Below are 18,011 nucleotides of genomic sequence, written 5' to 3'. Positions count from 1 at the left end.
TATTCGTTGTTGTCTATCAGAATTCACTCACATGGCTAATATGATAAAACTAGTTATTAAATCCATCAATCAATAGATCAATAAACAACATTTTATGTTTAGTTCATATTTGGAAATTACAATGGTGCAACATCCATTATATCATTAACTGAGGGATCCCTCTCCTTGGACGGACAGAAGTTCAGCACAACAACAAAATAACAATATTTACAGTGTGTTACATAATCAATGAAAATCAATATCAATGTTTATATTATTTATAAATCAAAATGGCTGGAAGTATTGAAGGCAGCAGCCTGGGTTCCATAAAATATATTTGTCAGTTTCCATAGAATAATGTCACTGTCTATAACATGGGCTTTTTATTTCCTATTATTAATGTTTACTTTTGATTCCCACATGATTCTGAATCTGTTCCGTGTTTTAACCTGTTTGCTGCGATTCAGTATGTTATAGTGTTATTTGTCGCTATTTATATTTATATATGAAACTTTTTATTTAATTTTGCCCATCTTGACCAGGACTTGCTGGCAGATGAGGGTTTATATTTCAATATGATGTTTCTGTTTCAACAAAGAATACATGACTAGAAAATTAATAAATGTTTTGTAAATAGGAAGGATGAGGCATATTGTCATTGACTGACAAAACCTGAAACCTTTTTACTTTGTATTGCATTGCATAGTATTGCTTAGAGAGAGCAAAATGTCTTGTGAACTGCATGTAGGCTATAAAGGTTATATATATATGATGATAAAAACAGGGACAGGAGCAGAGATGGTTCGACAGCTGATAAATAATGTAATAAAAGCAGTCAAGCACTGCTGCTGCAAAGTTGCACTCAACAGGGGTCAAACAAAAAAATCTTCCACAGTGACCTCAACCTGACTCCTGATTTACCTTTTGCGATGCGCTTGTGTCACTCCAGTCTCTTGGTTTGTGTTATGGAAGCATCATCACATCTCGACTTCAGGTCTGCAGTATTTTATTCTCACTTTAACTGGCCTTTGTAGAGAGAAATATTTTCTGTCTTTTTTTATCTTGGATGAAGTGGAAGAGTGCTGTATGCGGAACCATTAATGCATGGTATGTGCCCATGGAAGCCCACTAACATGAACTTCTGAAGGTTGTCAGTGCAGTTCTTTTCCTCCCAGAGTCTGCTCTATCCCCAAAGGCAATGATAAGTCACAGAGAGAAATGTGCAGTGGCTTTAGATGATGTGGAGCAAGTGTCGTGATATGGCACCTTTACCAAAACCTCAAGTGCTATAAAAACTGATGAATGTGGTAAATCAACAACAATATTTACCACAAGCTGGCCAACCATTTTACTTTTTATGCACAAAATACCAATCGAAAACAATCTCCACTGAGTCTACTCTTATTTAAGAAAAGCAACCACATATAGTACCCGAACAAAATTATAGAGAATGGTATACCAGTAGAAGAAAAACAGTGCCTCAAATTATTGCATTATTAAGAAACATGTATTTATTTTACATATAATATTGTAATATTTAAATAAATATCTGTTTTAATGCTTTGTTTGTTATGAAATTGTATTGATTAAATAATATAAAACTATATCAATACCTATGGGATAATAGGTAACTTGGTCTGTTCGAACTTTTTTGTAGTATTGATAAGGACCTTGACAAATAATTAAAACAGTTTTATTTAATTGATTATTTTAACTCATTCTATAAAGATTTAAATATGGTTTTATTTCTTCAGATCAGTGATACTTCCTCGTGTCTAACGTGTTGACATTGCAGCTGCGCTATCTCTTTAAGAGGCAACCCGGAAGTGGTTCGCTTCCTGTGGGTCTCGGTCACAGGTTCCAGGACGGAAAGCGGAGCTCCCTCCCAGCGATGACATCCCTCCCCGTCATCTGGGCCTTCCGCAGAGGTGTGAGGTGCTGGCGACACCGGGCTCTCCTCAAAGTGTCTCTGGGGACCTATCGCTGGTACTCGTCCCCGAATCGCAGCGGCGTCTCGGGCATGGAGGACATCCTGGCGAGGGTCGTGGCACCGTTACCCACATACGAGACCAGGGACAAGACGCCACCGCCCCCCGAGTCCCACAGCCTGGACTTCATGCACTTCTACAAGAGCCTGGACAAGGAGGACCGACCGGGTCTCCTCGCACAGCTGTCGCGGGACTTCGGGGTGGACCACCGGGGCGTTTCGGAGCTGGCCGCCAAGCTGCAGGACTCTCAGCTGCGGGATCCGGCGACCGTGTTGCAGGTTGAGGACCGGCTCCGGTACAGCCTGACCCCCCGGTACAAGCAGCTGCTCAAGCACATAAGCAGGGTGGAAGGGGGGGTGAAGTTCCTGGTGGACCTACGCGCCGAGCTGCTTGAGACACTCGCGTCCAAGTCCAACGAGAGCTCGCACATCAAGGTAAAAAAAAAAAGAAGAGGCGTTTGTTTACATTGTCTACGGGTGCGCGTAGGGGCCAAATAGCGCGTTTGGCATTGTGTTCCGTTTATAGCTGGGCCTTGAAGTGATTTAGTGTTTTAACATGAGCAGTGAGCAGCTGCACGTACACAGGCCTCAGCTGCACCCCCCCCCCCCACGCTGCCCCCATCACACGGCTCGCATTCCATCACAGCTCGACCTTTGCTCCAGTTCACCTCCTGAAGGAAACTGCACAGAATAAAGATGATGTTTTTTCCATTTCCTCAAAGCTAGGAAGGCTTCTTTGCAAACAAGTCCGGCCGAGCTTTTCATTTTCAAGCTCCATTTCACTGCTTTCTTCATAGTTTCCTTGCACAGATCACAGGACAGTGGTGCTGCCTTCCACCTGGGTTTAAATAGACCCTGTAACAACAAGGTGAAAGAGACGCGTATAAATCAGCCGTGTAATTAATATTTCCGAATGAATCTCTTGAAGACAAAGTGAAAATGAAAATTGAAAAGAAAGACCATTTTCCCCATCTCACACACACACACACACTAATGCAGATCTCCTGCTGTTTGACCCCTTAACGCCACATTGTTTGGCAACTTCCTCTTCAGAAAACCAAGCTTTCCAGTCTCATTTACCTCATCGCCCAGTCACTCACGTTCAGTCAGATGTAATTACAGTGCTCAGCTCAGCTCAGCACCGAGATGAGGCAGTGTTCATGCACTTCTGAAATAAGACTGGAATAATTATGCAGGTGGCAATCTTGCTGTCATGTTAATTCCAGGCACTTGGTTTGTCCAGGAATTCAAATGAACAGTCCCGTGGGTTTGACTGCTGAGAAGGTAGAAGAAATATACCATACATTTAATAACACATTGTCACTAATTCAATGCACACATGGGTAAATGTAACAGGTTAAGTCTTTTGATAACATATTTGATAAGTATTAGTTCTGTAATGTGTCTGAAATAAGGAAATTATTAGGAATTACCTTTTTCAACTAACGGCACTAAAAAGGTCTGATGATTGATTTAATATGATATTAAATTGCTTGTTTTTCAGGTGCAACAGCACTAAACCCTCTAGATAGGCAGATTACAGGTCTAATCCGAGTTTGAATTATAACTAATGCTATAACCCTAACACAATTATTGACTTTAATAAGATGTATTTAAGTTTGTATTTCACAAGTCACAATAGTGTGAGGCAGTTTTCTAATTCATTAGTGCTGCTATTTAAATTCTTTCAGTGCAATTCCAGCCGTGTTTAAGATAATAACTGCCATTCAAACCCCAGTGTGTATCTCGAATCTGTAATGATGGCTCTGTATCCCTACGAGATGGACTCACACCGAGACGACATGAAACTGCAATTATACATCGACCTGTGGCTTAAGAAGCCTTTTGTGCTGCTGGATTTCCTGTTGTGCCTCTGGCCTCCAGCAGCTCTGTTATTGCCTCTGGAACCAGAAAGCTCCCTCAGTGTACAGACGACTGTGACCATTCACCATCGAGAAAGATGCTTGAGTTTTGTGTTAGTACAAAACAAAGCACACTTTGCTTCAAGGTGGTCGAATCTGAAACGCACTGCAGCTAAGATAGATGCCCTGTTGTGTCCACTTTTTTCTCAATCACACAAAATGAAAGGCACTGATTTGTTGTGGTGAGATGCTTTTATCAACATGTACAATACGTGTGCTATTAAATGCTGAGATGGACAAACAAACCCTTGATAATGAAGTGAAAAAGGCTTTAGGTTTGTTTGAGCTTAAAGCTTTTGTGCCTCATTTTATCAAATGTAAGAGCTGTTGAGTAATATGATTTTATTTTTTAGATACCTTGACTTCACATTCACCAGAGGTCATCTACTCTCTGGCTCAATATGTATTTTATTCCTGCTGAGATGTGGTTATGATGCATTTATTGTCAATAACTCAGCCCCACTGAGCTTTTGTTGCTAAAAAGGTCTGAGCCACCTACAGACCCACTTGTACTTATGACCACCTTGGTTCTGGGGCTGCACAGCAAGATTTGCTTGTTGTCAATGCTAGAATTGATTGCGCCAAAAATGAGAAAAGGTCACAGGAAATACAAAAGCTCTTAGTACTTGTATTGACGTGCAAGGCAAAGGGGAAAAAACTGACATTCCAAAAAAAGGCAAATAATAAAAAGAAGCTCTGCAAAAAAACACAATTTCGAAAATGACTCAAGTCTGGAATTTGCAAAGGCTGCAATTACCCTGGTTCTTGCAAGCGTGTCACTTTGAATTCTACGCTAGATTAGTCTCTCGTGGTTGGATAATTGATTTTTTGATGTCGCTGCTCACTCCTTCTACCTGCAGGCCTTTCATTTCCCCGCTCACCTGTCCACAAACGGAGTGGATGAAAGATTTACCGTCAAATCAAAGATGTCATTGGGAGTTGGCTCGCTGGGGATTACACAAAGTATCACAGCGGCTATGTTCCCGCCACAGATAGACTCCCAGCTGACAAGTGGCGCGCGGCCCACTGGGGTAGAGGTGCTGGCACTGCCTGAGGCTGACCTAACACTTTGGCAGCCGGTGGTCCTTTGGCCCCGGATAGACAGACTGTTCCATCCAGGCACTGCAGTGTCTATCGCTCCGTATAATCACACACTGCACAGCTTGTCTTTGTAGCAGAGGCTGCATCCGCGCCTCGATGCATCGATACAGCTCCAGAGTCCAAAAGCCTCATTTTCTTTCTAATGGAGTCCAGGATTCTCTTCTTCCCCCTTCCCCTTCTTCTCTCTCCTAACCCGAGGCTTTTGAATGCGAGACCCTCACATTTCAAAAGACTTCATCTTCTGCTGGGTCAATGGAGTACACGTCTCACCTTCTTTTTGTGTGGGTGAGAATTGCCTATCCCCAAGTGAGCGGCTGCCCCCTCGCAGGTTGTTGATGCCCTGCGCTTCCCCACAGAAATGCCAGACTGGGATTATTTTTTCCATTATAGATTATTTAACCTCTGGCGGGGCCTCGTGAAGTATGAGGAACATAAATACACATTTATATATATATCCATCGCAGCCTTTTCATACTCTAATCTTTTTTCTGCAGCTGAATAATGTGAAGTCTGATGAATATTTGTGGAGAGTATTGATAGAGAATCTCACCAGACATCTCTTATAACCCCCTGTTGTGTTTGAGCTGGTTTGCATCAGCCGTTATTATGACTGACGACTGGGCATTAAAGGCAGCAGGAGGTGGAATCATCCCACGGAGCAGCCGACATGAGCCGCGTTTGTGTGTCTGAGTGCGTTGACATGCGTGCACCACGTGCGCTTGTTTTGTGTGTTTTGCAAGAGATTTGCTGCAAATGAAGTCTGACCTTTTGCAGAGAGACAGACCTGCTTTGAAATGGCAAGTTATTTATCGAAGTGACTTCTCTACACCCATCGCAAGCTCTAACAAATCACTGCTCATAATGTGAAAACATTCAAACAGCATTTCATACTACCAGGGGAACACACACACAATCTGTAAGTGTGTGAGATATGGATATGGAAACTTTCATACAGAAAAAAACGAACATCATTGCTTTCAGGTGAACAATAGAGCTTGTGAGGAGTACGTGCTTATCCAGTTCTTTTAATAGTCATAAAAAAAACGTATATGTCTAGAGAATACTTTTATAGTGCTTCCTCTGTTTAAGGTATAAAATAAAGAGAGAAACTTCGACACTTTGCTCGTGTTTTGCAGACGTTCACATCTCACACAGGATTCAGAAAACTTACTGTAGCAGATATTGTTCTTTTTCTTTTCCATCAAGTGCTTATGAGATTTACCTGCACACCAGTGTTTTGGTTACACAGACTAAAACAGGACCCTATACCATCATTAAACAAAGCACTGAACTTTAACTCTCCTCTACGTCTCTGGCTGCTGAGTTGTCGGGACGAGGGAAAGAACGTGGTGGATTTTGTTTTGATGATCAGATGAACTTACTTCTGAACTCCAACCTTATGTCTCTCTCTCTCTCTCTCTCTCTCTCTCTCTCTCTCTCTCCCAGGACCTGAATGTAACGTTGAAGAGCTTGCTGTCTGAGTGGTTCTCTGTGGGTCTGCTCCGACTGGAGAGAATCACCTGGCTGTCCCCCTGCGAGATCCTGCAGAAGATCAGCCAGTGAGACATCAATGCACCCAGACAAACTGTGTTTCTCTTCTCTGTTGCTGTCCCAATCTCGTTTCATCTAAATCTTAGCTTACAAAACAATTGTGCAGCATGAAAATACACCATTTGCCAAATTTCTTTTCAGATTAAGCTTTACCTATCACATCGGGAATACACATTACAGGACACATTGAAGCTAAATGCCGTACCACACAGATCGAGACGCAGGTCACATTTGAAAACAACATATATATATTGAGAGTCAAATTTGCCCCATTATCACTGTAAAGTACACGTTTAAGAGCAAGTAAAGCTTGACAGCTCAGTGAACAGTCAAACACAATCTGAAACTAACAGTCAGTTCTGTCAGGTATGAGGCGGTGCACCCCGTGAGGAACTGGACCGACCTGAAGCGCCGAGTGGGGCCGTACCGCCGCTGCTATGCATTCACCCACGCCGCCATGCCCGGAGAGCCCCTGGTGGTTCTACACGTGGCTCTCACCGAAGATATTTCTGACAACATCCAGGTGAGAGGCTCCTGATGGTTCGTCTAACTTTGAGAGTTAAACATCTGGGATTTGCCGCCTTGTTCCTCCTCCTCTCTGCTGACAAATGCATCACTGCTGTGTGGAAAACAAAACCTAGACTTTAAAACTGCTGATCCCCCTGGGAGCAACCCCTTTCTAACTCACTTCCTGTTATTGTGTACTTTGGAGTATTTCAGGCTGTGATAAAGTGCATCTCTGAAAAAATTGAAACAGACTCGAGACTCAAGTTCTCCCGACCAGAACCCACTCGTGTCTGAATGAGCTGTCTCTGTTTCTTTCTCAGAGTATCGTCCGTGAGGTGGCCACTCTCGATTCCGAGGAGGACATCAACAAGATCAACGCGGCCGTCTTCTACTCCATCTCCTCCACCCAGGCCGGCCTGCAGGGCGTCGATCTGGGCAACTACCTCATCAAGAGGGTAGTGCGAGAACTGCAGGTGGGTGTGGGAAGAACTCAAAATGTAATGTAGGTGCACGTCACAGAAAAAAGAAATCAAAAAAAATTTAGTGAAAGGACATTTAGTAGTATAAGTAGGAATTTATGTGGCAGCCAAGAAAAATATGGAATTTTGGCAAACACTGATGCCATTATTAAGGTGTAAAAATTACTGTACTGATATCTAACAGTTTAACCCTAATCTTTTAATATAAACAACTACAAATACAAATACAGCCAAAAAATGGAAATTAAACACGCATTCCTGTGTGTATAGTGTGAAGATGAGAGTGTTAGATAGATTTGTGAAAAGCTCTCTCACCTAGTTGCTGCTAACGTTTGTGTCTTTTAGCACCTGTATTCAGCAAATAATATTTGAATGAGTCCATACTCAATATTGGAACTGGAGAAATAATCACAATTCCAATGATTGTAACATTTTCGGCTCAGTTTTCACACCTGAGCTCTTACCAGCCCCAATTCGTCACCCTGACATGATGGTGTCAGGGCAGAGAAACACAAAATCACTTTTTTCAGTCCTCAGAACACCGACACATCCGGTATCAAACAGAATTTAATGCACACAACTGAGGAAACTAAGCACAATCAATGCAACATGCTTTTTAAACACAATTTCTCTTTATATTGACATAATAAACCGTGTATAAAATGCTTTTGTTCTTTCATTTTTGTTTCAAAGGAAACAACTTTTCTTTTTTAAAATGCAGCAATGATTAATTGTTTGAATGGGAGTAAACAGGAGAATATGATAAAGAGCTGGAGGTGAGAGAAGAGGCAACATCTGTTATCTGGAAACAATAACCCTCGGGTGTTATCAGTGAAGCCTTTAACCATCCTGTCCCATAACGGTGAGATAATAACAACACATCATAACGGTGCACATGACACGTGCACTGATACAGCTGTTATCTCCTGCAGAGCTACTCACCTGCCTCCTTATGGTGCAGCATCAGAAAGTGTTCTTTGTCTAAAGATGCTCCAAATGCTGAATTCAATTAAAAGGGCCCCGAGCCTGCAGGTGAAGTCCAGCTGGCTCAGCATCATTCCTGTGAAGTAGAGCTGTGACTGAAGATTTGGGTTTGATTAGTTTTCAGAAGTTTTCTTATCTTTATTTTTATTTTAGTCTCGATGCTGATATCATAAATCTCCCGCTTGTTTTACCACTTGTATGAATGCATATACACACACAAACAGAGCAGGAGGAAAGCCAGTAATGAAATGTCATCCATCCCTCTCGATGAGCGCGGGAGCCCTTCATGTCGGGCCACTCCAGCTCGCGCTTGTTAAATGATTGGAACGCTGAATGGAAAAAAAATCAAAAGCCACTCAGATGCCCAACAGATGGGAAACGTAGTGAATCCTCATAAAAGTCAGGAGCTTTAAGCCGCCTCTTCTTTGGTTATTAATTCAACCCGACTGCTGTGATCACTGCATGCTTTTCACTTATTGGTGTTTTTATTAACGGGGACTCAGGGTTCGGGGGGGAACACAGCAGATATTGTTTTGCATTTTCATTTTCAGCATTTTCGGCCGTTTGTGTCAGAGGTCGGAAATCCACGGTATTGTTGCTGAGGTGGAACATTGTCGTCATCAGGAAGTCCTCTGGATTCTTATCCCAACATCATCTTAAAAACAAATTCATTCGATTTTTCTGTACTGAACTGCAAAGGCACGGCTACAAATCAGTGACCTTGAGACAAATTATAGGTTTTCAGAAAAATGCTAAAGTTAGTTTGTGCTACACCTTAAAATGAATTTCATATCCAGATTGTATCTACATAAAATTTGTAACCTGATTACATTGAAATCTGGTTTAACTATGTGTCCCCAGTGTCCACATTGAGATCCCATAGCGATCTGATCGTTCAAAAGGTTCAAAATGACAAACTAAAAATATTAATCATAAAAATAAAAAATATAAGAATTGAAGGAGATGGCAGTGACGCAGGATTTATTGTTTACTTATTCTCCGGTTGGTCTTCACTCCATCTTATATCCTGATGTCACTACCATCATGATATATTAATGGGGGTCGGGGTCTGAAGAACCGTCTCTATAACCCTCCACACTCTACACTGCCCTTCCCCTAAGAAACACAACCGCGGTGCCAAGACTGAACCTAATTGGAGACACAGTTGTCCAGAAAATCAAAGCACAGACAGTGAGTGGACACTTAATCAAAAGCGGCATGAGCGCATCTATATTTTACGATCCCCCGTGGGAATCGAACCCCTGACCCCGGCAGTGTAAGTGCGTACCCCTGCCCTCGAGGTTACACAAAAGAACCACTAACAGTCTTGTATTCTGCTGAGGGCCTGTCTCTCTGACATAAAGGTGAAGAGAGGAGCGCAGCCACAGAGGGCTCACTATGATGATGGATAGATGATAGAATGGAAAAAGAAAAGGTCATAGTTGTGATTTAAGGTGAGGGCGGGAGCAGGTCTGGCTTGTCTTTGTAGATTAGACCCTGGAGCGCAATTCTGCCTCCGCTCCTCCTTTTTTCAGCTTATCCTCCCTGTTTTCTTTTCCACCTCTCCCATTGCCTCCATCCTTTTTTCCACCACCGCCTTTTTCTCCGTCAATCCTGTCCACTCTCGACATGCGAACACTTGTGGAGCTAAACATGGAGGTCAGGAGTGTGGAGGGTGGGATCATGACACAGCTCAGTTAGAAGGAACAACACAAGGAGAGAGCCAGCAGGACGCGGAAAGTGAGAAGTCTGGATTCTGGAAACGAACGGACTGAGAAATCAAGGGGGAAGAAAGGAAAACAGTGTTGCAGAGAGGGAGACAGACAGACGGCGACGTGTCCCTCCAGGGATTGTCTGACACTTCCACTTTCATCCGTAGCCTTTTATTCTTCTGCCTGGCACATCGCTCCATCACTTATCAAACCAGACGCAGGAGCGCGAGGACGGGCCGAGGTGTGAGAGGGGAGTGTTATTCTGACGAAAGAAGAGGGGAGGGGAGTGGGATGGAAGAGAGATGGATGGATCGGTGCATGCGGTGGGTGGGTGGGGGTGTCTAGACGTGACAGAGCCACGGGGAAGAGGAGCGGGAGGAGAGGAAGGGACGGAAGAGGAGGATAGAATAATAGGGAGGGGAGGAGAAAAGGCCATCGTCAATCTCCATCAGCAGAGAAGGATCATGGAGCGATGGAAGTAAATTGTAATTCTGACTCTGTCTGTGGAACCAAGGCCCAAACAGCAGCCTGAGTGAAAACGAGAGATATCAATGTGTTTTGTGTTTTAATGCCGAGGTTGAGGGTTCATCTCCCTGGATTCCATCATTATATCTGGGTTATAGTGAGGTTCAGATCTCTGCTGCCTCTCTCTCTCTCTCTGTCTCGTTTGTTTGTTTTCTTCGTCCTAAGTCCTAATATCTTATTCAGTCTCAGATTGAGATCATTTTTCTACATCTACATCTACATGACCTGTATGTAAAATGTTGTGTTTCAAAATGGGGGATGGAAAGAAACAAACCTCTTAACCCTGAAAGAGTTTCATTATTCATCAAACAGTCTGACAGAAGTAGGGCAGTTTTTACATTTTGGGTTTTTAAAACGCATTAGAACAAAGGAAATCTGAAAATGCATAAAACAGTTTGTCTCTCTTAGGGGTTAAATCCACTTTCCTGTCTCCTCATGTCTTCCAGAGCGAGTTCCCTCACATGGCCCAGTTCTCCAGCCTGTCTCCCATCCCAGGCTTCTCCTCCTGGCTCCAAGGCCTCCTCAGCCAGTACCGAAAGGAAGGCCGGGGCTCGGACCTCCTCTCTGAGCAGGAGTGGAAGGAGGTGGAGCAGGCCACTGACTCCTCCCCTGGTACCCAGACCGTGGACGCCCTCCGGAAGCTGATCGGCACCAGCGAGTGGACGCGCTCGGAGCGGCTGTCCGGTGTCCTGGAGCCTGTCCTGATGCGTCTCTGTGCCTGGTACCTCTACGGGGAGAAGAGGCGAGGCTACGCTCTCAACCCGGTGGCCAACTTCCACCTGCAAAACGGCGCCACCATGTGGCGACTGAACTGGCGCGCCGACACCAGCCCCAGGGGCGTGGCGAACTCCTGCGGCATCATGGTGAACTATCGGTACTTCCTGAAGGAGACGCCTAAGAACAGCTCTGTGTACCTGCAGAACAAGAGCATCATGGCGTCAGATCAGGTTCTGGGACTCGTTTCCCAATATCAGAAGAACAGCAAACTGTGAGAGAGAGAGACGAGGAGACGCCCATAAACAGAGTGGCACTTGATATCACAATGTTATTATCACATTCTGAAAATCTTTATTTTTGTTTAATTTGTCTTTGATATTTAATTTTAAAAAAAAAGGCTCCGGTAGCTCCTTTAAATTAACTTTAGCTGATGTTGTTTTGGATTTGAAATCAGACCATTTGTCACATTAACGTTTCTCATCCCATCTTCTGTATTTAGTACATAGGTTTTATTTTCTGCCTCATTATGTTTCTGGCAGAAGGTGTTGGATATTGTGCGAGTGTTTCCCAGGCTGAGAGACCGGAGCTAATGAAGCAGGAGGCGTCTATCAAAGTCTTTCTATGCTCCTGGATAACTGCATGTGATGGTGAAGCAGGAGCAATGAGTGAGTGCAGCTACTGGAATAAATGATGTTCAGAGTCTTTCATCTGGCCGGCGCTGCAAACACGCTGAAGAATGGAGGAGTGAATTTCTATTTTGTTGTTGTTGCTTGGTTTGGGGATTATTTAAACCTGCTGACTGGAAATATTATTTCATATTAAATAACTGTCACCAAAACAAGACTTTTTTTCCCCTGTTGTGTTTAATCACGGCTCGTATTTTACAGTCGACTGTGCTTGCTCTGATGTGCAGGTCGGACCCTCCTGGTGTCCTCCTCAGCTCAGGTGTATTTCTGATCCTTTTACACACACACACACACACACACAAACACAACGAACCTCTCCAGAGAACCACCAATGATGTTCTAACTACTCTGTACAGGTGCCAAGCAGGGCTCATATCAGCCCACACCCCATTGTTGTGAAATAATATATCACAGCAAGTTGACTGTGAAATTACATTTTATCTCTCTGGAGGGCCAACCTTTCTTTTCATTTTTTTCACACTGTCTCTGCCCTCCCTCCCCTCCCTCCCCTCTGTGCTCTGCCTGGTGCTGCTCTGTGTCCTAGAAACTAATGGACTGAGAAATAAAGTTAAAGTACAAGGCTAGATTGATGGTGTTCAGAAGGGAGGGAAGGAGGGAAGGGGGGAGGAATAAAGAAGCATAAAAGAGACAGTTGTTTAAAGGATGCCCTTGAGAGACAGCGCCGGTGCCTCCAGAGATATTGGAAACAGTAAGGGACCCGATGCCATCACACCACCTCACGATGGAGAAGGATGAACACGCTCCACACTTTGTGCTGGCAGCCGGAGCTCGTTGTGTTTTGAGTCACCTCTGCCCAGGTTCTCACCAAGCGCACTGACCACAGAGCAGCTCAAGGTCCAGAAGTTTGTAATTATAGATTCTTAATGTATTACGTCCCACGGTGAAAGTAACACTTTTTTTCCCTCCGGGTATTTCCCACAGGGGCTGAGAAAGACAAATTGCTCACATGGCAAAACCGTTAACAGCCCTGAGATCAGATTTATGGACACATCGGGCGCTGCTAAATGAAATGATTCCAGCCTCTGCGTGCAATGGAGAATTTTGTGGATGGAGTCAATTGCCGCGCTGTATCTGATGGGGAAGGCTTTTAATTGTTTTAAAGGTGCCGACAGTAAAAGTGCTAATCGTGTCCACTTTTCATGTGCTTAACGGAGGTAATTTGATAAGCGCTTCAGAAGTGGACGGTGTCTGAACATGTAATTACCTGAAGTCTCATTGCAACAAAGGCGGAGTGTGACACTTTAAAACATCTGTGATCAAATTGCAGTGAAATTAGATTTTTGTTTTTTTCCCCTGTGGACAAATGTAGCTGCGAGTATTCCGATCACTGACAGACTCCAAAATGGCGCCGTGTGTGCTTAGGCCAGTCCTCATTTGTATCTAATCTTGCGGTTGATTGCAGTTTTGTCACATTTCCAGTCCAGCACACGTTGATAATGGATTCAGAGCCAAGTTCAATATTGTACAGCTCTGTTCTCTGACACGTCTCAGGGCCGATACTGAACAAAAAGCAGCAGAAGACCTAATTACAATTGATTAGCGACTGTCTGCTGTGGAAAATTCACGTCTCATCTAAAAATAAGTCAGTAACTCAGACAGTTCTTCTATCTATTCTTTTTTTTTTTTCATCTGAAGAAGCAAGGGCAGTGCATGTGTGCGGGGGGGTGCATTTTACTCCTGGTCCCTCGTTCAGAGGAAATTGCTTTACAAATGAAGCTAATCAATTTTTTACACATCACAGAGAAAGTCAGAGAGTGGTGGCTGTGGCATTTTCAAGATCTAATTCCGGGGGGGTGGCATTCGGCCCCTGGGACTCAGCGACTGAGAGATAGAAGAAAAATCTCAAGACATCTGTGGTAATAGAAAAATATCCTGAAACAGACTAGCATTGTCTTCAGGGTGTTTTTTACTTTTCCTTGCTGACAAGTATTATGGCAACTGTCAAGAAATGAAGTGCTGTGCTTTCCACGAGCTACTGATAAACATGTGTTGTTGAAGCAGAAGTCAAACCAGTGTGGCTAGGTTGTAAAGACGTGTTATTACCGCTCTAAACATGGAGCTGAACTAGAAGAGTGGGAGAAATGTTCTTGTGTAAAGTTAATATTCTTTGTTGGACTTTCTGTGCCCAACGGACCAGATTCTGACGGAGGCAAGTTTTGCTGTAAGCGAGCTAATAGCAACAAAGATGAAACCTCAGCCGGAGGGAGAATTGTGTCTTGTTGCCTTTGCAGCGCTGCAAGAACTAAACTAATTCAAATGATTTCACAGATATAGAAAAATGCAGATATAGAGACAAGAGCAGCTCGTCTCTCTGGCCCGTAAAAGATATTACAAATATCACCAAATAACACATTTTGGATCATGTGGATCACTGCTAAGTTCCATATCACGTTACACGTTGTAGCTTCCAACTCGGCAGAGAACAAAATCCTGCAAATGAAGACCGGACATTCTGGTGAGTTTGTGAAAAAAAACCTTGCCGGATGTGAAAAGTAAACAAAATGAACTGAACCTTATTTGTGATTGTTGACGTGACGGCATCGAGCTGCAGAGAAGTGAAGAGCTCACAGCTCACACAACAATCCTCCCTCTGCTCCAGCTCTAAAACCTGTCTGTACGTTCTGAGGATAAACCGGCTCTGAGGAGACGTGCACTGACGTTTGCATCTGCTCCAGAAGACCTCCTGCTGTGAACAGTTTCAAAACACACAAGATTCATCGTGCTCCAGACTGACTCTCCCATTGATTCTAAAAAGATCTGAGGTATAAACTGCATTTCTCCTTATGGTTTTAAGAGACAACAACAGGAAGTAATACTGGATTGTGTCACTGATAAATTTGGATATGTTTAAAATAAAGTATGACTGACCACTGAATGGGGCTCCACATGACCCTGTATCAGTCAATTGAAATATTTGATTTGTTTAAGTTTCCAACTCAAATATGGATAAATTCCTATTGGTGCACAGAACTACACAACATCATCATCTCTCTTAAAAGAGCCCTGCCTACTTCATAACCAGAGGAGAACAAACATGGAGAAAACAAGACACAGACAAATCTCACACTGTAGAAATGAGCAACCCCCCAAAGCTCCTACAACACAATAACTGCAAGGCCTTTGATTGGCCGTCACACACTGGTTTCTTTAAGGGAGCCATCTCAGGTTGAACAGTGTGTCCTGTGGAATTTTACAGGCAGCCGCGTTTCATTGTAACGTCCAACTAACTGCTGACATTTGAGGGAAATCAATGAATCCCACTATTTTCATCTTGAGTTGTTATTTTTTTTTTTCACGCTGAGGACTTTTACACACAACCTGTAAATGTCACCGTGGGGTCTATTCAGTATTTGCTGCTGAGGGATGATGAGAAAGAAGTGGGATTTTTAACTGCAGACCACTGACCTCCCTGTGTGTGTGTGTGTGTGTGTGTGTGTGTGTGTGTGTGTGTGTGTGTGTGTGTGTGTGTGTGTGTGTACGTTTGGGTGTGTGATGGGAGAGTTCAACCAAGTGTGTTCATCCATTCTTCCTTATCGCTGTTGTTGGCCCTCTCTCATGCTTCACACCTCACATCATCACCATTACCCCCCCCCCCTTCTCTACCTCCTACCATCCATGCCTCAGGTTGGTCTTCAAAGGGCTTACGAGCAATCAGGGAGCACACAATCACACACACACACACACACAGACACACACATTCCACACATGCATGGTGACACACTCACTCCCTTTTGAGAATGCCCATATTTTGCGAGCTGTAACCTTTAGAGGGCAGCAGAGTTACATTCACTGACAGTAAAACCAATGTTGTCCGATGTGATGGCCGACCGTCTTACTTTTCTAACCCACCATAATCTCTCTCTCTTTCTCTCTTTCCTTCTTTCCTTTCACACCTTCTTCTCACATCTCCTCCTTTTCTCTCCGTGCTGTCACTCCTCTGAGCTCCCCCCCAGCTCCCCCCCAGCTCCCCCTGCCCCCTTGTCACAGCTGCAGAGTGAGTTGGAGATTGACAGATCTGCTGTGTCTGGTTAGAGGTGGTAATTAAAACTCATTTGGCCTGCTGATGGCATTTTCTTCCTTCCCCCCCCCCCCCCCCCCCTCCCCTCCTTCATTCACTGCAATTAGTCAGTATGAGTTGACCTGACGTCTTGTATCAGACTGGGTTATTGAATGTAAAAGAGGTAAACAGGCAGAGGTGGCAGCACCCACGGGAGACAGCTACTCCAGGTTTGATACAGGTGACAGACAGATTGGAAAGGAGAATGTACACACACACACAAACACACACGCACACTCTTTGTCCATTGTTGCTTCCCTGAAAAAGCCGAACAGACGTTAAACACCAGGATGCAGATCTGTGTGCGTCACACACCGGCTCTGTTGTTATGAGATCATTGATCGATTAAACGCTCCGAGGCCCAAAGGTGATGATCGCTCGCTGAATCACTCTTCATTCGTCTTTTCCTGTGTTCATCTTTTGCCCTCGAAGTCTGGGCCACCTGGAAAAACACCAAACACCATGTGTGTGTGTGTGTGTGTGTGTGTGTGTGTTGATTTGAAATGACCTCCCACTGTGCATGACGCCAGTTTCTCAAACTTTCGACAGTTGTGGAACAAACCAGATGTTGATAAATTCAGCGACGCTGATGTTCTGACACACATTGTTCGTACCTGTTCTCTTGCATCAAGTATCATCAGTAAATAAAACTCTTACTCACAAAAGCTGCACAGCACAACATTTGCAACCAACAAAGAGTGGTTGTGTAATTTAGGAGCTGGTTTCTCGTTGTGTAGCAGTGTTGTCAAACCCATTGTTTATTGAAATCTATACCATTATGCTATTATGCTTGACTTGAATCTCACAATAGAGCCAGAGCAGCAGCTACTCCATGCATATTCATATGCAGAAATGAATACAAGAGATTAGCTAACTCTACAGTCTTTGCATCACACCAGAGAGGATAAAGATGAATATATTTATCCAAATATACATATAACATTGATTATAAACTAATTACACAATCTTTGACTAGCTGATTTAGCTAGTTAGCTAGCTACACATATGAATAGTAATGGTGATCTTCTTTAAATGGGACACTTCAGTTGGGTTATTGGGTCATTAAATTCTGAGCCAAATCTTCCAGGGAATCTTTTCAATAGCTGTCGTTGTTGTTATCCAAAACCACATTTGATGGTCACTGTGGCACCCTGGGAGAAGTCTGAGGACCTGACACTGGGGACCATGACTAAAAACATTCCAAGTTTTTTTGAGTTGACCCACTAGAGGTTAAGACACCCCGACTTCTAAACTCGTCTGAGTGAAGTGGTCGAATCCCCCAAAACGTTGGATCCTGAACTTCCCATAATTCAACCAACAGCCCTTACTTCATATGTCCAACTATACACCAAGGTTCAAAACTCACACTATCCAGAACCTAATGATATATCCCCAGACTCAACACTGCTCCTCTAGAGAAACAGAACACATTACACGTCTCATTGGATTTGACATGAAGATCCCCCCCCCCCCGAAGCCTCCTTTAAATGGTGTGGAAAAGCTTCTTGAAACTTTTTTGTCCTCTCATTCATATTTATAGGAGAATATTTCAGGATCGTTTATGAAGCAACTAATTAATATTTGATTCAAAGGTCACAGGTGCTTCCTTCATGCTCCATCCGAGCGTGTTTCTTCCAAAGAGACGTGAAACTGTGATGAAACCCACGCGGCGACCGGGAGACTTCTTTCTCTTCCACTCAGACGAACTGAATAATGAGTCAATGGCTTTTTCCTGTCAAGAGCGCTTTGTCTTTTACAGTCGCTGCGTGCATGCCCGTGATCC

General features: G+C 43.7%; 1 protein-coding gene across 1 annotated transcript; it reads left to right on the top strand.

Moving 5' to 3' along the window:
- Nucleotides 1-1,605: 1,605 nt before the first annotated feature.
- mlycd (malonyl-CoA decarboxylase) lies at nt 1,606-12,307 on the top strand. The gene is made up of 5 exons (XM_062389480.1): nt 1,606-2,401; nt 6,436-6,548; nt 6,907-7,063; nt 7,368-7,520; nt 11,194-12,307. Exons 1-5 carry the CDS (start codon nt 1,871-1,873, stop codon nt 11,737-11,739), a joined length of 1,500 nt encoding a protein of 499 aa, XP_062245464.1. The 5' UTR covers nt 1,606-1,870; the 3' UTR covers nt 11,740-12,307.
- The last annotated feature ends 5,704 nt before the right edge of the window (nt 12,308-18,011 follow it).

This window comes from Platichthys flesus, chromosome 6 (assembly GCF_949316205.1).
Source record: "Platichthys flesus chromosome 6, fPlaFle2.1, whole genome shotgun sequence".
Lineage (NCBI taxonomy): Eukaryota > Metazoa > Chordata > Actinopteri > Pleuronectiformes > Pleuronectidae > Platichthys > Platichthys flesus.
Note: the sequence above shows the minus strand (reverse complement) of the source record. Positions and strands in the feature narration are given on the sequence as shown.

Coding starts and splice junctions, on each gene's coding strand:
- mlycd (XM_062389480.1), top strand. CDS start 1,871: ATGACATCCCTCCCCGTCATCTGGGCCTTCCGCAGAGGTGTGAGGTGC. Junction 2,402..6,435: donor ACGAGAGCTCGCACATCAAG/GTAAAAAAAAAA, acceptor TCTCTCTCCCAG/GACCTGAATGTAACGTTGAA. Junction 7,064..7,367: donor ATATTTCTGACAACATCCAG/GTGAGAGGCTCC, acceptor TTTCTTTCTCAG/AGTATCGTCCGTGAGGTGGC.